Genomic DNA, 24873 nt, shown 5'->3' on the forward strand with positions numbered 1-24873 from the left:
AATTAGCTTCAACATTGAAAGGGCCACTGCCCAGCAGCTAAAAATCATCACGTTTGAATGGTGAATTAAATCAGCCAAGCAATAAATCTGAGCAACAAACCAGTCCCTTTAGCTCAGAGGAGTTATCTTTCCTCAAAACACTGATAAATGGCTTTTTCTGAGAGTGCACAAGGTCATCAAATTAATAAAGCATTTCAAATAATGTATGGAAGTGAAGTGACACCCTGCTGCAAGAGATTTGCTGTTAAAGCCAACTCTCTATAACAGAGTGTGATACATATAGGATTTCCAAAGTACACCCATCCTCTAATTTAGGACAGTTGTCCAAATTCCTTTGTGTCTGTTCTGGGGCATTGTCCTTCTCCCTAGTCATTATTTAGGAGAGTTAAGCTCAAGCAAAACTCACAAAAGGGAAAAAACAAAAAAGAAAAACAAGAATTTGGGATTCTCCCATTGACCAGGCAAGATACTCAGATTATTTACCATGAAGGGAAGTGAAGACACCAAGGAGGGAAATTAAGTGAAATGCTGAAAAGCTCTTGAGATAATTGTGGGACATGCATGCAGTGGCTGCTTGGCATCCCGTACCGCATATATGTATGAAGCTGTTGCAAGAACTCTTACACCCGCAATACTGGATTTACTCATTTGACATGCTGTCTGCCAGCACTGATGTCAGGGACATTTGCATGACCCAGCACACTTAGACAGCAAGAATGTCCAAAGCCCAAGAAGCAATACTCAGACATCCAGGCATTTAAAAAAACAAAAGGAATTTGACTTTCAGTTAAATTCTGCAGGCCTAGCCTGAGCACAGAATGACCTCTTCAGACACACCAGGCACATAAAGCCAAGTATGGCTCTACCTGACTCCTGTCCTGCACGTTTGGGGTGGCCCTGACTTGGCCTGAGATGTAGCAGCAGTAGGCACAGACGGGATGAGATGGGCGATGAATTTAGAGATGCTTGGGGGCAGATATTAGGGAAATCTTTCCAGTAGCTGGGGTAGTTTAGAAGGGAACAGATTGCCTGGGAGATGCGACACCTCTGACAGCGGCTGTTTCTTAAGATGGGATGTTCATCTGTGGCTGAGGGCAGGCCCTGGGTGGCCTCTCATGCTCCCTTCTAACCCAGGGCTGTTCTCAGTGCTCCGATCTTTAGAGGAAGAGAAAGTATCATGGGACATAACTTTCATCTCCTGCAGCCAGCCCGTAACAGAGGCAGAGAGAAGGAAAGGCAGTGGGAACTCCAGCAGCTATCTCTAACTTCTTTACTGGAAGTTTGTGTGACGGCAGCTTCTCCCTTAAATTTGAGGCTGAATACATCCCCTCGCTTTCCACTGAAATGGCTTTCTGCAAGCTTGTATTACACTTGGAATAATTTAATATGAAATATATATTTAATAATATGATAGCACCAAGGGGCACTGAATAGGACAAACGTAAGAAAAGCAGAGCTAGCAATAGCCTCTGCAATATTGTATCTACTGGGTACCCTTCTGCATGAAATCCTCGCCCAGACTTCATTTGTCTTTGATTTACTTAAAGTATAAACCTCTTGAGACAGTCTCCAGTACGTTTATACACCCCGGTGTGCTGCCCTGCGAGCGCTATCACAACACAACACTCGTCATTCCAGCGGCGCTGCCTTGGGCACACACCTGTGCCCTGGATGGTGGCTCTCCAAGGGGACGTGCTCTTCCAGCGTCTGACAACGGCCGCAGAACAAACCCGGCATCGCACACGCAACAGCAGCTCCAGCCTCTTTGCGGACTCATCGACATGCAGCAGAAACCCCAGGTACCATATGGAGCGTGGAGGCAGATGGGTGGACATATGTGTGATCTGTGTGCATCTCTGCTGACGGAAACATCCCAGCCCAGGCATTAACACTCCAGTATATGGTTTGCATTTGGGGCGCGAGAGAATTTTTCTCCCATAAAATAAATAAAATACGTTCTGAGCATCTTGGGATGAAGCCATTCTAATCCTTTTACTCTTTCCAAAGGAAAATGATTCCATATTCAGGGCACTGTGCAAACAATTAATTAGCCTAATGAAAATGAAAGGCCTAATTGCTCAGTATTATTACAATCATTGGCAACCAGGCGTGACCAAAGAATAGGCACTGTCTTACCAGGGATAAAGTGCAGCTTTCCAGCTTTTGGGGATTTTTTGATATTTGGACATCTAGCAAAATGATTTTTTTTTTAAATCTTTTTGCTGTGTTGGTGTAATTGTCCCTTCCACATGCAAAAAAGCTGGCAGTATTTGGAAACAGCTGAATGAGCTGCTATATAGTAAAGAAATGGAGAGGAGACCCAGCTGGTGTGGAATGACCTGGTTGCATGGGAGTCGCTGTAACTTGCCTGAGTTGAATGACGTGATGGTGTCCCCAGCAGGAGACTTGACTCACGTGATGAGAGTGATGCAACATTAACAAAAATTGTAGTTTTTTAAGGAGTACACCTAAAATTAAAGTACCATGATCCTTAGCACAGCTCCCTTTTCAATGATCTGTTGGTATCCAGATGGAAAAATACTTTAAATTCATGCCTATTAATTCATTCATTGTGGATAGGATCATGAATGGTCAGGTTACAGGAGCTTTGAGAAACTTTTCATGCATATCTCATAACATGGAGATAGAAAGCAGATGCTGACCAAACATCCACCCAGCCTGAGGAGTATGGGTCAAATAATTCTTCCTTTAAGCTCCTGATTCTCATGGAAAAATCCTCAAAATTCAGCTTGGATTCTATTATCTGCTTTGTGCAGAGACTGGGCAACCAGAGACTATTCCTTCAAAGCAATGTAGGTGAAGTCTGGTCTCATTCACACTTGCACAGCACCACTGGCCATATTATATAGTGTTTCTCAGCAAGCTGATTTTTGGTGTTGGAGGGGTGGGGACTGCAGTTTAAACTCAATTGGGGGGCACTTGTACTCTGAGCTGCAGGACATGCCCATAGGGAAGACATCCGTATCGTGCAGCATCACGCACTCACATGGGAAATGTGGTTTCCCAGTGTAACCAGTGGTGGTAAGTACGTGCTCTGCTTAGGCAGGGGCTTGGGATCATCCCCAAGCAGAGTTTAATGCTCTGAATTGATTGCAAAGGGAGCAGGACCCCAAGCCTGGTCACTGAAATGAGGTGGGCTGGCCCCTCCCTCCCACTCTCAGTATCCTTAGCACAGCACCCCAGGGGATGCTATTCCCTCTTGGTGTAATTTAACAAACCACTGGCCAGCAAAGAGGAAGGGTTAAGTCAGACCTACATCTCCAGCCTTGGGAATGCAGAGCACGAGCATCCCACACGCTGCCCTTGGCACAGGAGTGGAAATTCCTTCATGCCACCTCAGCAACTCACTGCAAAACCAGCGGCACAGACTTGGTCACTGAAAGGCTTCAGATACTGCACGTTTGTGCTGTGTTGCCTTTTAGGAGATAAGTTGTGTCCGAGTATACTGGGTTTTGAAGAGGATTAAAGAAAAAACCCAAAAGGTGATTACAATATAGAATAGTACAATCCCGTGAGAAAGGTATGAACAGAAAATGCAGGTTTGTGGGCGAAGGTCACTGCACTTCACAATCACCCTTTAGCTTGCACAAGTGAAATCAAGAATGCACGGGCCTTCCCGAAACCATTTCAAGTCTGTAACTGGTTGTTAATACAGCTGGTAACAATTATTACAGATGGTGCTGAGGACTTTGAGACATAATAAAATGACAGACTCAACAATGTCATGGAAGGAAGGGTCTGTCAGATGACAGAACATCCCAACAACCTTGGTCAGGCTGGTAACAACATTCTGCTGAGTTGAATAGAGCTGCTGTTGAACCCCGGTACACAGCTACTCATCACCCCTTAGGGACAAAAAAGAAAACTCGAACAAACTGAGGGTTTTGTTTTTAATTTATTTTGCAAATCTACCAATTCATTTTATGAAAGTATGAAAGCCTATGTGGTTACATTAAACAGTTACATTACAATCCAGGTAATACAAATAACCACTACAAAGTTAGTTTTAGGTACTCTTGGATAACAAGGTGGTTTTGCATTATTTAAAACAAAAATAAGTCAAAAAGAGGAGATAAAATAGCCTGTGATTGTCAAAAAATGTAGCTTAAAGCAAGGAAACCACTGTAGACTCTCCTTGTCCTACAAAAAGTTAAGAGAGAAACACTGACTTTTACATAATCTTTCAATGTTAACGTTCAATTAGATGCATCAAGCAAATGTAAGTGCACACATCTGCTCCGGGTAACAAGAACAGTTCACAAGTCGTTTGGAAACCAGCGTCAGGTTTCATTCTCTGGAAATCACATTTACTGCATAACATCACCACTATCCTTGCTTTCAGATGGATACAAATCCTGTAATATTGTTTGTAAAATACACTGGAGCTTCAAATCTGCTCTAATTAAATTCAGTGGGAGTAGGATCAGTTCCTACGTGTAGTAGGTTCTCCCCATTTACTGAAATCCTTACAAAACAGCCTTCTTCTCAGGAATGAAATTAATTTAGCGAACAAAATCCTGTAACAATTCAGGAAAACTCTGAGCTTTGCTATACAGCAATTGACACTGCAACTGCGTTTCCAAGGACCTTTACGCATGGTCATTGTTTCCTCTCCACTGGCAAGAGGACACACATACACCAAGCAACTGTGCTTCGTGAGAACCTGGAGCTCTGTAAAGAAAGTAAAGTCAAAGAACAGATGGAGCTAATCTAGAAACTGCTCTCTTGACACCCATCTGACACACCTCTGGTGTCATTCTGCTGCCTGTAAGCTGCTACTTCTGATGAGACATCTGTCAATCTCGACTGCACAACTGCTTCTTAGGAAGCAATTAAATGGAGCTTTGATTTTGTAGCTGCATCTCCATGTTGTGCATGTAGTTCAGGGCAAAATGTCTAAGCTGCTACTGCCATATATAATGCAACAGTTCCACAGAAGCAGGGAGAGCTGTTTATGGGGAAAAAAAGGCAGGTGAGGTTACAATCCTGATGGCCTGTGGCACAAAGGAGATTAAACCAGATCATTCTCCCTTTCAGCCTTCACCTCTTTCAACTAGGAAAACCAATATGGTGCAAACCCCCAAATCTCCATTTGTGCATGTGTCACAGACCTGAAGAGCTCATTGTAGTACAGAATTGAAGCCAGCAGCATCTCACCAGGGCTTCTAAGAGAACTAGGCGTTTATCCGCAAGAGTATCTTTAAACACTGATCACCTCAAAAAGCTTAAAGAAACCAGACAGGTTACACAAAACAACACAAACTTTTCACCTGGACATAAAGCGCCATCAAACATAGAAGTAAAAAAGAAGTTACTGTTGAGGGTAGTAGCTACTGTCTGTTCCTACACCAGGCTTTACTCCCTGAAGCAGATACAGTTTGCTACAGGCTTGGAAATGGCACCAAGCTGGTGGGAAAGCAACAGTACCCAAAGCTGGGCCTGTTCTTCCTGACCAACACCACCCTTATCCTTAATTTGACTGCATTTACTGGTGTATGACTGCAGAACTTTCCCCAGAATGTAGTTTAAAATGGTAATAGATGCTTCAGTTTCCCATTCTCAGACATGATACGATAAATATAATTTGGTCAGACCCTTTTTTACAAGCACGCATTAGAACAGATGGCCCCACCCTGTTATTACCACTGTGCCTGCTTGTTTTCCATCTCTACTCATGTAAACGTAATGTCAAATCCTCTTAAGAATCCTGAGAAGCCGTCCAGAATCACTTGTTCAACTGACATTTCTGTAATAATAAGGAAAGAAAAAAGAGTTGTGGGAAATTAAATGGTGCTCCTGTTGCCAAGTTGTTAAAATTATATGGCAATATGCTTCCAGTAGTTGTAAGAAATTAATTTGTGGAGTGCTTACAAGCCTTACATCTACTAAATCTCAACAGGATGTAAAATGCTATTTAAGTGATACAACTTACATATGTTAAGGAGAAAAAAATATCAGCACCGAAGAGCGAAAAAAGAAACTAGATTCCCATCTGCACTGATTCCTCATGGCTGGATCTCCACGGCTGAGGGAGCCACAGGGAGATCCTCAATGAAGTACCTACGTTGTGTACGTATGTCGGCACCTGCGCCGCTCCCTCCGCCACCGCTCCTCAGGAGAGACGGGGCAGGTTCAGCGGGTTCCTCTGCTCCTGCACACAGCGCTGGCAAACAGCTCGGCCACCCCCTCCGCAAACCGCGCTCTCCTCACTGCGTTCTGAAAACGCCAGCCAGAGCAAAAGGACTGTCACTGCTTTTCACCTCCTTTGTTATAACGCTGTTCCCAAAGAAGCGCCTGAGACACCTGATCTGCAGGTGAAATAATTTTTCAATTATGCCACTATGTGATTACTGTCATTTTTTTCCTCACAACAATGTTAAATACAATATAAAACTTTGGATTTTCTATAGTGAATGAAATCAGCAAAGTCAAAATACAGACAGTGCCGGCAGTGCTGTTACTGCTCCATTCTGTGAGACAGCACCAGGGTAAGGCGCTTTGGCAATCAGCACCAAGTTCAAGCGACAAGCTTTGTCACAACGATCTGCTCTCTGCACACTTGGAGTACACACAAGTTTTCTGCAGATGCAGAGAAATCTGAGACTACCTGGTTGTTCTCTAAGCTGCTTTAAAACTACTACAAGTCATTTAAACCAGCAGCAGATCCTGGCACTATTCTTTTCCTCAGTACAGTACATGTTGATAGCAACATTGAAGCACATGACACAAAACAGATTTATTTGTTCAAGCTCACCATGGTTCTGATGGGCTACACGCACCAAGAGGCAATTCAAAAAGAGCACACCACTCAATTCATCAGGACAACAACACTGACTCAAAGGAATTCCAGCTCCACTTTGTGAAGGAAGAAAAGAGTTCACAAAGGAAAAGATCTTATTGCAAGTGGTACTGCTTGGCTTGGCCACTTCTAACACAGGTCAGAAGTATCAGAAGCTACCAAGGAGCCAAGAACAAAGAATTCCTGTTTCGTAAATATCTTAAGTATAGCAAGCTTGCTTTAAAATAAAAGCCACTGCACAATATTCCCAAACGGTCTTCTCTAAGAGACTGAACATCGTTAGATCAACACTGACAGAAAACATTTCAGTAACAGTTCTGGCACTTGGCAACTTAGAAAACTCTTGTGCATATGGGACTGAGGCAGGTTGTTTGCAGACCCTTTTCTCGCAGTATCCCAAGGTCACCTGTGCTTCCTTCACAACAGTGAACTGCCAGACTCAGCAGGCGCCTTCCTCAGAAGGTGCAAACTGGCAGCTGTCATGAGAAACAGTGTCAATGCTCTGCACTTCGGACTGCGGGTGAATGGAGACCTGAACGGCGATCTCTTGACCTTGTTCGTTCACGGACCCATCGTCTGAATCCCCGGCTGGTGAAATGCTGCGCTTGATCTCTGGGTTGACGGGGTATATCGCAGCTTGGGTACCACAGGCTTGGGGCTGTTTTTCCTCCACACCAACTTCATCGGGATCGTCAACGCGCACAGCCTCAAAGATCTCCTCCATGAAGGCCCTGCAGTTCAGGATCAGAGGCGGAAGGGGAATGCTCCTGGCGAGCTCTTCTATGTAGCGAGCGAACTCCATGGTTTTAAACTGAGTGACTTTGGCCAACTCGAGTGTTTTGGCAGATGTAATGATGGGGATCCGCTTGGCTATCTCAAAAGCCTTCTGAAGCTTCTCAGCCCCTTCCGTCCTGAAGAACTCATTGATGGCCTTCTCGGTTTTGCGGAGGTGACTGCTCATCATGCACAGACGGGTTATGTTTAAAATGAGGGTGATAGCAAAGGCAATGAGGCACACGATCATGTAGTAGATACTCATGTCTCCCGAGGTGAAGATAACCCTCAGGGTGACTGTGTAATACAAGGTGTCATTACGACCAACAGCTGCACACGTGTATCGCCCTCGGTCAGCAAACTTGACCTTTGTAATGTTAAGGGAATTATCAGCAATCCTCCACCGGCCACCTGCAGATTCAAAAGAAATAAAGTGAGCTAATGAAGCAAAAATTACACATGCTGTTTGCTCCATCAACAGGAGACAGAGCGTGGAAGTAAGCAGTCCACGTTTAGCATCATACAAACAGTGCAGCAAGGATTGAAATTTCCTTTTTGGGCATGTAAGACAGAAAGCCATAACCCAGTCACCAGTCCTACTGCTTTATGGTAACTTATTCAGCTTGTTTGCTACTCTGGTTTCTCTCATCTGCAGTTTCTTATGTGCTTTTGGACTGCTAGCTCCTTCTGACAGCAAACCCAATTCTTAACTAGTGCTTCTCACCTGCTGTGTAACGCTACGTTGAAAGACTGTCCTCTATAAAGTCTGATTTTCCACACATTCGGAGTCAAAAGCCAAGTGACCCATGAAAAAGATCAGAGTCTGTAAATGGCTCCGCTGGCAAAAGAACCCAGGATTTTCTTAAGACAGTTTTCTGCTGAGCATGCAGTGCTGATATACAAAATCCATGTATAAAGAAATCAATAAAAGAAATGAGCTTTATACAGTATTTCCTATGCATTTATAACTTAGGGGGAAAACTGTTTTCATAACTCATTTTTCTAATTACTCTACTTTGAACTAATCTCCAAATGGCATTATAACTACTAAGAGGTTACTGAATACTTAAGGCAGAAAGATAGCCTCCGAGGAGATCCTATCAATTAGCTCAATGACCTTCATTAATACTAATAGGGTAGAGAAAACCACATGCATCTCTAAAATACATTATTTTTTGAAAATTAAAAACTACAGGGACAGAACTATAAGAGCCAATGGCTAGGAAAATATATTCTCACTCTGTATAAAAGGGTTAAGTAGCATGTATTTCACCACTGGCCATTACAAATTGCATTAGTTTCCACAGTCTCACTGGTGCGTAAACCAGAAAATAAATTTAATAAGTTACCTCATGCTTTAAAAAATCCTGTAACAAAATTAAAGCACTGACTACCAGCTGGAAAAAGTCACAAGTTGTGGAGAATTGTCTTTAAGTCATGTGTTTGGAAAAATATAATATAACCCAGAGCAATAACAAATAAAAATATCAGTTACTATCTCATAGGATGCAGATTCATTTCTTCTGTATTGAATACTGTGATGCCTGTTGAATGAAATGATTCTGCAGGGCACCACAACGGGATGGATGGGCCAGGACAGAAGAATTCAGGTATAATTCACATGGGCTTTGTCTTGCTCTCTCCTTATCTCCCAACTGTGACAATGGGAGGATAGGAAGAGAAAATGATAATAAAGTTCCAGAGGTTTTCAGACACTGTGTAAAAGGGGAATACCGAAGGACAAAAAACAGCAGGAAAGCTCACCTTCATCTTCCTGTTCAAGCAGGTGTCCTCTGGAGTTGTACCAGAGAATATATTCATACTGGCTGATGTTCAGTTTACATTCAATTAAAATACTGGTCCCCTCTTTGGCTATGAGATCATGGTGTGCTGGAGAACTCAGTAAAGCTGGAGACACTGTATGAAGTGATGCATTGAAAGACTCAAAAGCAACTGTCCTGTTAGAAGCTACATTTTCCAGCGTAAATCCAATTGAAAGATCAGCACTAACAGTCAAAATTAACAGGCAGTAGCTGAGCTTCATGGAAAGCTAGAGAAAATTCTTCTTTCATTTAATTTGGAGAAATGAGGTCATATGATATTAAGCTGTCTGCATTGCTCTGAGATAGTAGAAGAGGCTCTTGATTTGCTCAGTGATAGAAAACGTCTTGGATCCAAATGCACTTTCAAGACCATCAATATTAGAAGCAGAAACTGGAAATCCAACTGAAAGAAAAAAAAAATTAAGTTTATTAATGCTAGCGAGCTTACGGTGTATTCGAGTTTCATTTCCAGTAAACAGATTTCGATTAGTGTAACATAAACTGTCAGCCGAGAGTTTCCAAATCAGAGCTTTGCTCAGAACGTGGTTATGAAATGAGGGTAAGAAGGTATTAGTACAACCTTCAGTCCTCTAGATGTTCATCTTCCCATCCAAATACGTAATCCCAGGAACAATAATCATTAAGGGGAAAAGGGTTTGAAAGAACAAATTGTTCAGACTACTCAAAATGCATAACTATCATTAGGGTCAGAAAGTGGATTCTGCATTTGTTAACAGAGAAAAAGTGGTTTCTTAACAGAGGAAGAAAAGCAAGAAAGAGGAAATAATTTCTGCCTCCCTCTCCACCAGTATCAAAGTGCTCTTACGCCCTGGCTTTCTAAAGCCAGTCTTTCATTTAGCATCTAGAGAAAAAACAAAGCACAAACACATCTCCTTTTTAGCATTTATACATCCACTTACTTGATTTCAGAGTCACGGTCAGTGTTCTATGTCTAAACACTAAACAAGATCCTTATAATTTTCAGTAGTGGGAAAAGTCTCCTGGCAGTTATCTACAACCAGAGAGAGGAAGTCAGGACATGTATTTCTGAATATCAGGACACAGATGTCTAAACATCCTTCCTTTTTAGCAATCTCTCTTGCTGCTGCTGTATTTTCTAACTCTGCCTCTTTTTGTCTTGTTTGTTTTACGAGAAGCTCCTGCTGAAAATCTTTTACTGTATGGTGCTACATCTCAGTGGTTGTATCTTGTTTATTGTCTTCTCTACCCAAATGCTGCCCCATTTTTCACAGTAATTTGAAAAAATGTTTTGTCTAGGGATAGAACTCACACTCTTCAAATAATGTTTGCAAAAGATATCTTAAGACAATAGGATTTTCCATTTTTAAAAGCCAAAATAAAACCAACTTGTAACAAAAATGAGATGACGCCGATAAGAGAAAATCTGTAATCGATTTTCCTGGAAGCAGATTCAAGGAAATTTCTAATCAAATATGCATCCCCTGAAGTTCTGCTTCCCTCTAGACTGCTCCAGAGCCCTAAAAAACAATTTACAAAGTATAGAAGCCACAAGCTACAATCCTATCTTAAAGAATATCACTCCATCCTGCTGACTGTGACTTCAAACTTACCATCTTGCCTTCTGCCAATAACAAATGCTGGTAGAGTTGAATTTCACAAATACCACAATACAAAAGAATACATTTTCCTAATAAATAATGCAGACGCTTCTCATCCTTTCAGAATCCCTAGTTAACACTGCCTAAAGCAGACAGAAGTCTTATCACTTACGTAAAATAATTTACTATAAATAAATACAGGTGATTTGTACTAACTATCTTTTCAGCAGAGAAAAAATAAGTGTATTCAGAATGGGAAAACTTGCTGATAACACACTACCGAGACTAGGCATTTTTTCAGTTAAAAATAATTTGTCAAAGATCAAACCAGATTTCAGACTTGATGTCAATGAGAAACGTGTACCTGCCCCATTTCTGTTGCAGCTTTCCCGCACCTAAACAGTTACCAAAGCACCGAGGCCTCTTTCATTCCAGTTTTTCACCAGTTACACATTATGGAAAGCGCTACCGAGCCCTGTGGCGTCCGGAGATGAGCATCCCAGCCACATCGACCGTACGGGGCTGAGAAAACCCCAGGACTGATCAACAACTGATCTTCCGTTTTACGAGTGGTTTTAGCCTCCCTCCTTTAGACCCTGAGCGTTTTCTGAGGGTTTCAGAGCCTCCAGAAGGCTGCTGACAACTGACCTGCTTATTCTGGTAACCCTGTGCAGATTTCTTGCGGGCAGGCTGCAGGTTTTTAGTGGTTTGTGGACCACTGAGAGCGGCGATAGCCAGGGTTGCCATTTGAGTGTCTGTCACGGCTTGCGTGAGCAAGTGGGGTGCTGTGGTCACAGATCTTCAACATGCATCACTCGACCACCCGGCTGCTGTCTCTTAGGAATCCTGCTGCGCCTCACGGCTTTTGCATGCATTGGGACGTGACTTCGCAGTGTTTGATGCTGTTACAGCTGGTGAGAGCTTGGCAATGAAGCGAACCCTCATCTTCAGGATCGAATCAAACGCACAAAATAACCTCCAGTCTTCCAAAACAATAACCTCCCCATTAATAATGTTTCAGATTTATCAGAGAGTAATTCCAGTACCTCTGGTACTTTGCCTGTGTTATTATCATTTTAAATTATTAAATTTAAATTATTAAATTTCCAAGTGTCTGTGACACTCCTGCTAAAATGACATTAGGAACCTCAGTCAATGATTTAACACAAAAAATACCCAGCAACATTTTCGCTCATAAGAGTAATTATCTTGAGTAATTGTATATGCTCTCCACCATATTTGCACTGAGCTTGCATAATGTATAAAACATTGGTGATGGGTCATTGAATTTTACTACTAAACTCTTCGAGGTCTGATTTATTAGAAATTGTTTGTCACATTTTGCTTTTGGAAAAGCCATTATTGCTAAGCAGACAATGATCTCTCACTGCCAAGTGTAGGGAAAAATAAAATGATTTGCGAAATCCATATTCTTCAGCCATCATGCTTATGCAAAACAGCTGCTGGAGCTGATAAAGGATCCAAAAAGGATAAAGTGAGAGCAGTGCCAACATAACAATTCTTCCCAAGAGCATTAAGCTCAAGCCAGACGAAATGTGCAGAATAGAAACTGGCTATTTTACAACTGAACCTGAAGTTGAGCTCAACATATTTAACCTTTATTAAACAGTAAGTTGTAACAACAAATAGTGATGGAAACATAAAAATCCATGATGCATACACTTGTATGAGTCATCTTTGGCTCTTATCCTGAAAAAACGCCTGTCTGTTGAACTGAGAGCACTCTAAGTAGTCCCACTGAGGTCAATGGAAGTACTGATAGTGCTTAAAATTACACACATTTATAAGGCACAGTAAAATTGTGGCCCAAGAGGTTGCAAGTTATAGGGCTTTACATTCTCTGCTCATAACATCATTTCATAGCTGGAGAGAAGTGAAGCAATAAACCGAGACACACCTGACAGACCACAGACTGACTGACTCCCACTTCTGGCACGTGATGTAGAAATGTATTTTAGCATTTACAACAAGCTAATGGGTGACAATGCACACTAAATAGATCTGAATGCATCACTTTTGCACAGAGCACACCTTCCTACTCGCAGCGTGGTTTCTTACAGAAAACAGGCTGCTGTGCCCATCCCGTGAGGCCCCTCTGACCCTTTCACGGAATCACAGAATGGTTGGAAGGGACCTCTGGAGATCACCTAGTCCAACCCACCTGCTAAAGCAGGTTCACCAGAGCAGATCACACAGGAAGGTGTCCAGGTGGGTTTGAATGTCTCCAGAGAAGGAGAATCCACAACCTGTTCTGGGCTCTGGCACCCTCAAAGAAAAGAAGTTTCTCATTATATTCAGATGGAACCTCCCATGCTTCAGTCTGTGCCCATTACCCCTCATCCTATTGTTGGGCACCACTGGAAGGAGTCCAGTCCATCCCTTTTCAAATCTGGGAGCAGCACGTGGCAGAGCCCTGAAGACATTAACTCCCAGGAAGTTTGTGCAAACAGATGGAGCGGTCTGACGAGACCATCACGGGTGTGCCCACAGGCCACAGGGAGGGTTCACCCTGTGCTGGGACCAGTGAAGGCTCCGGGGGCAACCCACAGCTCCAGAAAACAACAGGAGGAGCAAATTGACAGGAGACCTGAGCAGATCTCACCACGTGTGGCTGACGTGGGGCTAACGTGACGTGGGGGTTCGCCTTCCGCGTGGTCCCTTGGCTGACACGTGTCACGGGGCCGCCCCCAAAGGGCACGGGATGGGCCGCCCACCAGAACCAGCCTCCTTCCCTCTGTCAGCTCCCGCCGCTCGGGCACAACCCCCGCTGCACAGAACCCGCCCCGAGCGGCCCCGGCCCCACTCGCGCCCGCCCGTGGGGTGGCCCCGCTGCAGCTGCGGGAAGCACGGCGGACACCCCCCACGCTGCGGCCGAGGGAACTCCGGCATGACGTCACGCGGCATGACGTCGCTCGGCATGACGTCACAGGGACCTGACGTCACGCCACAACAGCGCGCCATCACCCCCGGCAGCATTCCTGTGCCCAAAAGCGAGGTACGGGACAGGGCCTGCGCGCCGCTGCGCCATTCCCCCCGACTCCGGCGTGGCCGGGTCCAGCCCGGCGCCGCCCCCGCGGTGTCTGTGCCGCTCTCACCGGGAGCCCCGCCGCGCAGCTCCGCCGCCGCCAGCCCCGCCGCCCGGATGCGCTTCTCCGCGCGCTCTTCCGGGCCGAGACGCGCTTCCGGGGCCAGCCGGCGGGTGCCGCTCTGCGCCGCGTCTCTATGGTCACGGTCCGCCCGGTGTGGGGAGCGCGGAGCTGGCGGGGCGGCCCAGCCCGGCGGGTGAGGCGGGGGCGGCACCTCGAAGGGACCTCTGTGGGACGGAGGGTCCCACGGGGAAGGGGCTCTAGGGGCCCTCCGTGGGGCAGGCGGTACCGCGGGGTGGCTTTGGGCACCTGGAGGTGCCCCGATGGGGCAGAAATGCCGTGGGGCGGCTTTGGGGGGGCTGGGGTTGCCCTGTGGGTCAGGCAGCCCCATCGGGGGGTTATGGGACCCTGGGGGCGGCCCCAGGGCGGGGGGTGCCCCAGGGGGACGAGCCTGCTAGGGGGAATGACTGGGCCGGCCGGGCCCGGGATGCGGGGGTGATGGGCGGCGTCCCCAGCCCCTCACCCGGAGCTCCCCCCCTATAGCGCTGTTCTCCGGCCTTCAAAGCCACCAGCATCCCATGGCCGGGGGAGCTGCCCAGGTGGTGCGGCTTCGCACCAGGCGACGCCCGGCCCAGCCGTGCCCGCAGGTCTGTGCCCCGCAGGTCTGTGCCCCGCAGGTCTGTGCCCCGCAGGTCTGTGCCCCGCAGGTCTGTGCCCCGCAGGTCTGTGCCCCGCAGGTCTGTGCCTGCAGCTGGTGAGGTGCTGCCCGCAGAGCAGCGAAGCCTCTGTCCCCGTGCGCAGGCCGCAGCGTGGCAGCCCCGTTCGTGGGCACCGTCATCCCAACGCGCCATGCCAGGGCCGGGAGCTGTGGCAGCTGGAGTGTATTTCACCTCCAGGATGGTGGTAACGCCCTGGCGAAGCTCAGCCCTAAATACAGAAGGCAACAGGTTGCTGCCTCCTTACCTGCTCAGCTTTGTGACAGCTATCCCCATTTGTATCCAACCAGCCATCCCAAGCTATTTAATTTGGCTTTTTTTTTTAGTGGAGCAAGTAATGGATTGAATTATCTGAGGACCTTTTGTACTTTTTGTTTGCTCTTTGGAGTGAGCAACCTGTTTCTTTCCCGTGGAGAGGGTGTGTCAGATAAAGCCACATGTTTCTGTGGGACTTTAAACTTCCAAATGTGACATTTCTTCCAGTCAGGTGCAACTTGGTGTATACACTTGCTTAAAAATACAATCTGTTTATGTGGGTATGTGCGGCAACATGAAGGGATTTCTGTCTTAGTTGTGTTTAATTATTTAAACCACAAATGTGATGCTTTTGAACTAATGTCAAAATGTACAAGGAAGTGAATATTTTATCTGCTTTGCTTTCTATGAGTGTTTGTAGTCATGTCTGAGAAAGACGGCGGTGAAAATCTGAAAGAAGAAACCTCTTACGAAGATGGAAGTGAACAGAAAGCAGAGGAAGCTGGCTGCACTGAGAGTAATGAAGAGAGAGAGCAAGAGCTTGAGCCTACGCCTATGACTCGGAAAAGACCTGAGCCCAAACCCCCAAGCCAGTCTTCTGCCACAGAAAAGCCACCAGCTGAAACCCTCAAGGTACGTTCCTGCGCTGGCTCCAGATAACGTGACGTCACATTTCATGGCTTTGAGCACAGAATTCTGAGCATAAGCCCCACTCCTTTACTGAAAATTCACGTTGCTGTTTATCTGAAAAGAAAATGCTGTACAAAAGTTACACATCACAGGCTGTTTGTGTTCCTCTTCTCACCATAATACTTGCATCAGTGTTGTGATTTGACCGGCCAACTCCAGTTTATATACTGGGCATGATGTCATGTGGTGAGCAATATCCCTTTGGCCTGGGGCCCAGCTGTGCCCCCTCCCAGCTCCTGCACTGGGTGGAGCATGGGAAGCCAAAAAGTCCTTGACTAGCTAGCAACAACCAAAACATCAGTGTATTATCAACATTCTTCTCATACTTAATCCAAAACACAGCTACTAGAAAGAAAATTGACTGTATCCCAGCTAAAACTGGGACAATCACTCTCTTTTGTTTTCCTTCATTACAGGTCTCAGATGCTCCTGCTCCAGTTCAGACAGGCTGGGGCTACTGGGGAAGCTGGGGGAAATCTCTTCTGTCAACTGCGTCTGCTACTGTAGCTACTGTAGGTAAGGCTCTTTCTGGTATTTGATATATATTCCAACCATGCTTCATGCCTCAAGCAAGTGCTTTTGAGCTTTTTTCCAGAGAAGGGGATTTCTGTTATAGCAGCAATTATTGGAAAAATATCAAGAGAATTGTTCATGTAATAGGGAAAACTTGTACCAAAAGGTACAGTGATATTAAGGAGATCTGCACAGCCAAATTGCTTTCAAGTTTTAAGATGTTTGCATGATTTTAGACGGTATTTTTAACTGGTATTCAGCTGGTAATTACAACTTGATTAAAAAGCTGAGATAAAACGTGGGTTCATTACATTGCAAGCTGTGTAGCAGTAGGTTTTAGTGCAGGGTAAACTGTCTTGAGCAGGAGGAATCCAGAATAATAAAAAACCAATATGCAGCCCTAATCCTGATTTTGTTCTGATTTCTGTTGTATCTCATGGTTAAAGTAATACTGCCGTCTTCTCTAGGTCAAGGTATTTCAAATGTCATAGAAAAAGCAGAAACAACCCTTGGGATCCCCAGTCCTAGTGAAATCTCTTCAGAGACTAGAGATGCTACAAGAGGTCAGTTTTTACTGCATAAGAACAACATTGAAACATTTCTCATAATATAATCAACCCCAAAATAACATCACCGTGGTCGGCATCTTGCATATTGAGGTAGATATCTCTGTGCCAAAATAATACTCTATTACTTATTTCTGGTAGCTCTGAAAAGTAGGCTCCTGGCTGACACTTGATGTTTGTTGATTTTCTCCACTGCAGCTGACAGGATCTTTTTCTGGGGAGTGAGGGAGTTAATTTTCTGCCTTCTGATGCAGGAAGCGAGAATCCTGGTGCTGGGAACACAGATCCAGTTGATGATGTCAGTTCCTTTCCCATTGCTGGGGCTCTTGGAGTTCTGTCAACCATCTCCACTGCTGTCCAAAGCACAGTGAGTGAGTTGGGAATGCAGGAAAAAATATGAGTTTAAGAGAGCATCGAAGTTTTTGCCTTTCATCTGGAACATTTTTAAAGGAAACTTTTAATTTTGATTTTTGTGGGATGAATGGTGAGAAATTACTTCAACCTTGAGACGGCCTGTATCCTGTGCCTTGCTTCTTGCTGGCACCGAATGTGTAAATTGTCTCGAATTTTGATAGTTTTGTATTGAGTGTTGATACATAATCAAAAAAAAATGAAGGCAGACTGTGTGGTGCGTGCATTCCTGTGTCACCTCTGTATTCTATTATCTCTGCTCCCTTTAGAGTATTCAGGTAAATACAGGGTCAAACTCATTCCTGGAATATTTCCACTGATTTCCACAGAACTGTCTAGAGATGAAATCCATATTCCTCTTCAAAATTTTCTGTGAAACTAGCCCAAATTGCTTGGAAATCAGCTTGCTCCTGTGACTATGAGAAATGCACTTCAAGGGAACCCATTACCCTTAGAAACTGTGCTCTTGTGATCTGCTGTCTTGTCGATTTGCCCCTGAATCTGAAAGAGCTGCAGATGGAAAGCTTGCGCCTGCTTTTAAGGCTTAAACAAGAGTTAGCAACCAAAACCCACAGGTCTAGTGTTCTCTGATTGGAAGGATGAGAACTATATACTTCAGTCTGCTGAGAACCAGCTTGTTCACAAAATAGAAATGTATTTCCCAGCAGATTGCTCCAGCTGTCTGAGTGCTATATTAAACTGTTGGATGATAGTGTGCTGTGGCTCTTTCCATGTCCTTCTGCTCTCTTTGTGGTGATTAGGCTGGATTTTTAGGGTGACAAGAAACCAGTTTGGCTTTTATATGAGTGTCTGGCATAACACTGCTGATATAAATCCCCCAATTAATTTCTTTCAATTGTATAGTCATCTGTGAGTTTTATGTGCTGTCTGTGTCCAAATCTGATTCCTAGGGAAAAAGTGTTATTAGTGGAGGTCTGGATGCCTTGGAATTCATTGGGAAAAAGACAATGGATGTAATAGCTGAGGGAGACCCTGGATTCAAAAAAACAAAAGGCCTTATGAACAGGACCTCTACATTATCTCAGGTATGGCAGTTCCATATCAGCTCCTCATTGGTTTCTCTCATTTCTTTTCCCTTCTTTTACAGTCCTGTCATTAAGCAACCATTTTTACTATTGAACCAAAAGCCTTCTCCTCCCATATTCTGTATCTGCTGGTACTGACCTGAGTCCTCTGCTTTTCCTTTTCAGGTCTTACGAGAGGCAAAGGAGAAAGAAGAGCAGCAGACAGCTACTGAGGTTACCATGGCTACAGAGAAGAAAGCCCATTATGGGTTACTGTTTGATGAGTTTCAGGGTCTTTCGCATCTGGAGGCCTTAGAGATGCTTTCCAGAGAGAGTGAATCAAAGGTAATGGCCTTGAGCAATTCGCCTGCTATTTTGAGTTCAGCTGAACAGGGAAAAAATATTAGAAATATATATATATGTAAAATCAAGTGCTCAGAACTTGCTATAAAACAATTGATTACACAACTTCACTTTAACCCCTGCATTATGATCTGATGTTTACCTTGGATGAGGGGATCAGGTGCACCCGCAGTAAGTTTGCAGATGACGTCAAGTTGGGTGGGAGTGCTGAGCTGCTGGAGGGTGGGAGGGCCATACAGAGGGATCTGGACCAGCTGGATTGTTGGGCTTAGGCCAGTTGTATGAGGTTTAACACGGCCAAGTGCCGGGTCATGCACTTGGGTCACAACAACCCCAGGCAGCACTGACCGGCTTGGGGAAGAGTGACTGGAAAGCTGCCCGGTGGAAAAGGATCTGGGGGTGTTGGTGACAGTGGCTGAATATGAGCCAGCAGTGTGCCCAGGTGGCCAAAAGCATCCTGGCTGGTATCAGGATTAGGGCAGTGATTGTCCCACTGTATTTAGCCCTGGTGAGGCCCCACCTCGAATCCTGTGTTCAGTTTTGGGCCCCTCACTACACAGAAGACCTTGAGGTGCTGGAGCAAGTTCAGGGGAGGGCGACAAAACTGGTGAGGGGCCTGGAGAACAAGTGTGATTGGGGGCGGCTGAGGGACCTGGGGCGGTTCAGCCTGCAGAAAAGGAGGCTGAGGGGAGACCTTCTCACTACCTGCAACTGCCTGAAAGGAGGTTGTAGCATGGAGGGTGTTGGTCTCTTCTCCCAGTTAGCAAGAGATAGGACAAGAGGAAGTGGCCTCAAGTTGTGCCATGGGAAGTTTAGGTTGAATACTGCGAACAATTTCTTCATGGAAAGGGTTGTCAGGCATTGGAACAGGCTGCCCAGGGCAGTGGTTGAATCACCACACCCAGAAAGGTTTAACAGACATGTAGATGTGGCACTGAGGAACGTGGTTTAGAGGTAGACTTAGCAGTGTTAGCTTGATGGTTGGACTTGGTGATCTTAAAGGTCTTTTCCAACCTAAACAGTTCTATGATTATGTCCTGTCCTCAGCTCCTAGAGCCATTCTCTTTGCCCAGTTAGCCTCAGTTCTTGCATGTCTTCAACAACTTTTCACAAATTACTCTCTCCTCCTACCCACTTGTTTGCTGCCTTGGTCTGGAGGAGAGTTTTGTAAGCAGAGAGTCTTGAGGCAGGGAGGAGGGCAGACCAGCATGAAATTCCAGAAGTCTTTCACTTTTTTTTATGAAAGAAACTTTAATAACTCTTTAAGAATCCATTATTACCTAATGGGGCTTCACAAATAGGTCTTTTCCCCTTTCCTTCTTCCTGTAGGAAAATACCACTTTCTCACGAAGTGATGTTTTTACATGTGATGTAAACCAGTGCTGCATCTGCCATCCTATTTCTTTTTCTTGTTGGATTTATAATTCTCTTTTTGTCTGTACTACCTCCAACCAGGTGAAATCGGTTCTAAATGCCCTCCATGGAGAAGAATTGGACACACTGAAGGAGGAAATGGAACAGCTCAAAGAAGCATTTTCCTTACCTGAATTCTTTGAAGAAGAAGAGGAAGAAAAGATGGGTAAGAGAGTCCCAGGTCCTGGCTGGAGAAGCTGGTTCTCAAAGAAATTCCCACTGTAGAGCCAACCAGCCCTTATCACTAGCAATGGGCACGATGCCAAAATTAAGTTATTCTTTAGCTGGATACTTAATCCTAAAGCTGTCTGTGGCCAGGAGCATGACAAGTAGCAATACCCTTTATCTCTGAAAAGCTGCTGTGCATTAATTCTGTAGCAGGAATGATTTCTTGCCAGAGCAGGATTAGAGTTGCTTGACTCCTGGGCAGTTCACACAGCTGACCTTGAGCCAAGATGCAAATTCAAAGAGATGCTGCGTTTCCTTGACCATGAGGGAAAGACCAAACAGAGTTGTCCAATCTGTGGGAAAGCAAAAAGCCTTTTTATTTATTTATTTTTTTAAACCAGAGTTAGCAACACAGACCAAAAGACTTAGGGGTGCCTCCATATACCAGAGCCATCTGATTCTTGAGGATTACACAGATTTAAATGTAAATTTATTGCATTGCTTTTGCCTGAATGGCTCATCAGGAAGGGCTTACACACCTGCATATGCTATCATTTAACATTTAATGTATCTTTTTGCACACGATGGATCTTCCAGCCTTCCCCCCACTGTGACCAACTGTCTTGCCGTATATACGAGGAGAACCACAGGCTTTAAGTGTTATTTCAGGTGGTGTGCAAGTTCGTGCATTATTAAATGCTGCCTGTAAGAAAAAAACAAAAGGAATTACTTTAGCTACAAAAGTAAGATTGAGAAAGCAAAAGCCAATGTGGCACTGGTGTATCCACATTTTCTGAACTTAACATATACATTATATTTTAAAAGACCAGGTTTGATGCACTCTTGCCTGAGGTGATGGTTCAAAAAGAAATAAAGGAAACAGTTGACAGACTTGTGCAGAACTGGTTGTGCATTGAAGTGCTGCTTATTCCTTTCCTGTCCTTTAGGAGATGAGGAGTTCACAAAAGAAGTAACAGAGTTGTTTTCAGAATTACGTATCTCCTCAAAACCGGACAAACTGATCATGGTGAGTTATTTCCTGTCTTCTAAAAGCTGGAGAGATTCCTCACAGGAACTGCTGCTCAGTCCTGCTTTGCTTGTGAGAATATCAAAGGCATGAAAACAAGCTGTGCTTTAGATCCTTTGACAATGGTAGGGAAAAGCGATGGGCCTTTGACTTTATGGAGCAGAATCTTGTTCTGTAATGGCTTTGGCTCCACATCAGCAGACACCAGTGTGTCTTTGCCCTGTCACTGGGCAGTAGTGAGTGGTGGCAAAGATAATCAGGAGCAGTCAGCCTTCAGCCTCCACAGTGAAAACAACCTATAGTCATGAACTGAAGTCCTCCTCTTGGTACAGAGCAGTTGCTAGTACTGGGTTCAGAAGCTGTTATGAGGTAGAGTTGCCTTCCTTTCACTACCCTTCAGATCCACCAAGTGGCAGCAGCATTCTGCTGACAGCTTTTTAAAGCACCTCTGTTAGCCGTGGTCTTCCTGGGAAACTCCAGCACCCGCTGCTAGAGAAATAACTTCCCTTAACTACATCAGCGCAGCCAACCCTGGAGGCACTAGGACCATTTGTCCTGGTTTTCCTCGATAGGTCAGGAGTTGTAGCTGTTTCTTTGCTCTAGAGAGATCCAATACTCCATCTTCTGTGCTGTGCAGAGGAGTTTCATTCCAGTCGTTTAATACTATGGCATATCTTCATGCAGGTGAGGACATCTGCTCATGAATGGATAGCACAGTTCAACAGTAATCTTCCAAAAGAAGAAAAAGAGAGTGAAGAAGACCAAGAAGTAAAATCTGGAGATGGTGACCATGATGCTAAAAGATCAGTAGAGGTAACTGAGTAATGAAGGAAGAGAGTATCTGGCTGCTAAGTTAGAGTGGTAACTCCCAGAGTTTATGGATTTCTATTTCTGTACAGATTCTGAGGTCTGAAAGGGCAGTGTAGTGATAGTAAATTGTGTGATTCGCTTGTTTTAAATAATAAAAGCTGCTAGTTTTTGTGTGGTATAGGGAATCTTTTTAACTCTTGCAGGATATTCATGCGTTTGCCATAAGAAGCCTGGCTGAACTGACAGCATGTGCCATTGAAATGTTTCACAAAACCGCAGCTTTGTTTCTCCATGGTCAGAAACAAGAGGTGACGGCCACAGACAGAGCCAAGTCCCTTTCACAGTAAGTTCATCTCTTAGCAAATGTCTAGCAGATAATTACTGACATACTGATTAAACTGTCTAATAATTCTTTGCCAATCCATGGGATGCAGGGCTCTTGAATTCTGCTTTTATGTTTAGAGTTGCAGTGGGTGACATCACTATCTTCCAGCAGAATTCAGCTGTCTCTTTCCTGATAGGAAAGAGGAAACCCTACTTGGAAACTTCTACATAGCCAAGAAGAATGTTTGCCCTAAGCTTGTGCTAATTAGGAGATAAACATTTAAAATTTGGCAAGGCGGTTGTATAAAAGTGATTGTTAATTATGTCTTTGTTAATCATTTAGTATGTTAGGAACGTGATATTGTAAAATTACTGCAACTAATTAGTAGATTGATCTTACCAATAATGCATAACACAAGATTTTTATTTTATGCTGGGAGATACTTGGCAAGTGTATGAAATATGCAGTACTTTCTAGCTCAGAAAATGACACTTTTCAGTAAAAAAAGCAAGTTAGCACAGTTCCTTATTGAGTGGATGTGTCTGTCCTGAGTGCTGTTACAGATCTTCTGCTTAAATTATTTCTTTTTCCATCTTTACTCTCCCTAATTTATTTAGGGAACTTCTGGATCTTTGTATACCGTGTATATGCTCTATATAAATTTGGGTTTAATTTAGCTTTATATGCATGGAAAAAAAAGGCATTTGTGTTTTAGAGGAATGCTAGAAAAAAAGTTATTCTTGTAGAATGTATTTACTCCATGGTTTTCCCACTCTTCTTCCACAGAATGACGATTGTGCTGTGTAAAGAACTGTCAACTTTCTCTAAAGAGTTTACTACATGCTTAACGACTGCAGGGGTAAGAGTTACACTGTAGTTTTTAGGAATGAGATGTGATTAGTTGATTACAGCCTTGGGATCTTCACCACAAAGCTTTTTTGTGTTTGCACATTTATATATGCATTTTTTTTTGCCCTGTGAACTGGTCTTCTAGGTCAGTGTTCTCCCAGCTGTGGCAGCTGAATGTACGCTGAGCTTCTGGAAACAAGGGAAAGAAACTGCATTCAGTGTGGCACAGGGTGGGGGTGGGAAGTGATGCTGACAGTACTGAGGAGACAGAAACAAATGAGGTTTGTGATCCTGCTGTGGATTTTCCAGAACACTCAGGTGTTATTGGAGATTAACATCATTTTCTCTAAATTCTCCAGTTATCCACAGTTCATTTGAAGATGGAATGCGTGTACTCATATATGACTTTCATTGTGCATGTGTGGATAACATTGTTCTTATTTTCATGCTCCGGGGCAGGTCGTCTGCAGCTTGTCACTTTGCTTTCCTATAGCCAAGGGCGACATGGCGATTTTAAACTTACTGAGGATTTAGCTTTACCTTGCTTGAAGAAATGTGATCAAATTTTTAATCAGGATAATATATGTCTGATCTCTGCAGGTCAAAGAGAAAGCAGATGTGCTTAATCCCTTAATCACTGGAGTGTTTCTAGAGGTCAGTTATACTAAAGTTAAAACTTTAAACTAATACTTCAAAAATACATATGCTGTTTTTTCAACTTTTTTATCCTTATGCAGGCAAAGTTCTCTAACCCATGGTCTGAGATGCTGCTTACCTATCTAATAACTTAAAAGTGTTAATAAATGCCTGTAGATTTGCGCAAGAGATGAGTTAGTGAAGAGTGAGGCTTATGTGGTCTGAGCTGACAGTTAGGATGGGTCAGAAGCCACATATTAAATTCAGCAATCTGGATTTCTAGAATTTAAATGTTCAAAGTCAAACCTTAGACAAGCTCACAAATTAGCATGCAAGAATCCCAACACTTCCCGGCTGTTAAGTTGGTTCTCAATGCTTATAAACTACTGAGGTGTGGTAGGAAATGGGTGTTTCCTGTTGGTGTGTTCTTCCATTTGTGCTTCACTTTGAAATAAATTCTTCTCAGCCGTTATTGAAAACAGTGTCCTGCATTTGAATTGCACCTGATCTTGTTTGGTGGCTTTTAAGCCAGTTGCTTTTCTGCCTAATGGCACAAAGCTTCTCAAAAATGTAGTATTTAATTGATTTCTAGAATGAAGCCTTAAAAAAATCCAACAAGCGCTAGCTGTCTGTTTATGTGCATTAATCAATGCTGTTTGAAATGAGTATGTGGTTAGTAAAGCTGATTGGTAGTGTAATTATTCATGTGTGTATCTTGATTTTTGTTTTCGTAGGCTTCAAACAGTGCTTCATATATCCAAGATGCCTTCCAGCTCTTGCTGCCTGTACTGCAGATCTCTCTTATTGAGGCTAGAATGGAACTATCACAGCAATAAAAATCCTTCTAATTAAGAACTTTTTGACCTTCCCACGTTGTAGTTTCCATGCTGGAGAATGATGTAATGGCTGTTATTAAAGAGAAAAAGATTAACTCTGATCGCTGCTGCTGCTGCAAGAACTATGATTAAATGCAGTCTGACAATGACAGCTCTTAGAGCACGT

The 24873-nt window shown here is 44.0% G+C and overlaps 2 protein-coding genes across 7 annotated transcripts; one reads left to right on the top strand and one right to left on the bottom strand.

Moving 5' to 3' along the window:
- Nucleotides 1-4586: 4586 nt before the first annotated feature.
- On the bottom strand, nt 4587-14203 carry MFAP3 (microfibril associated protein 3). Of its 4 annotated transcripts, none has more exons than XM_082063794.1 (4): nt 14114-14164; nt 10338-10429; nt 9359-9820; nt 4587-8005 (listed from the first exon to the last, which is right to left on the bottom strand). In XM_082063794.1, the coding sequence occupies exons 3-4, from the start codon at nt 9636-9638 to the stop codon at nt 7260-7262; spliced, it is 1026 nt and encodes a 341-aa protein (XP_081919920.1). In that variant the 5' UTR covers nt 9639-9820; nt 10338-10429; nt 14114-14164; the 3' UTR covers nt 4587-7259. The 4 variants fall into 4 exon arrangements, with proteins under 4 accessions (XP_081919920.1, XP_081919921.1, XP_081919919.1 ...); XM_082063795.1 differs by lacking the exon at nt 14114-14164 and adding an exon at nt 13180-13687; XM_082063793.1 differs by lacking the exon at nt 10338-10429 and having other exon boundaries at nt 14114-14203.
- On the top strand, nt 13823-24808 carry FAM114A2 (family with sequence similarity 114 member A2). Of its 3 annotated transcripts, none has more exons than XM_082063792.1 (14): nt 13823-14013; nt 15488-15708; nt 16182-16281; nt 16746-16841; nt 17099-17211; nt 18167-18301; nt 18467-18625; nt 20099-20222; nt 21172-21251; nt 21936-22064; nt 22265-22404; nt 23173-23245; nt 23836-23889; nt 24606-24808. In XM_082063792.1, the coding sequence occupies exons 2-14, from the start codon at nt 15499-15501 to the stop codon at nt 24705-24707; spliced, it is 1515 nt and encodes a 504-aa protein (XP_081919918.1). In that variant the 5' UTR covers nt 13823-14013; nt 15488-15498; the 3' UTR covers nt 24708-24808. The 3 variants fall into 3 exon arrangements, with proteins under 3 accessions (XP_081919918.1, XP_081919916.1, XP_081919917.1); XM_082063790.1 differs by lacking the exon at nt 13823-14013 and adding an exon at nt 14198-14300; XM_082063791.1 differs by lacking the exon at nt 13823-14013 and adding an exon at nt 14198-14300 and having other exon boundaries at nt 15497-15708.
- The last annotated feature ends 65 nt before the right edge of the window (nt 24809-24873 follow it).

The sequence above is a fragment of the Streptopelia decaocto genome (assembly GCF_964273445.1).
Source record: "Streptopelia decaocto genome assembly, chromosome: 12".
In the NCBI taxonomy this organism is placed as follows: domain Eukaryota; kingdom Metazoa; phylum Chordata; class Aves; order Columbiformes; family Columbidae; genus Streptopelia; species Streptopelia decaocto.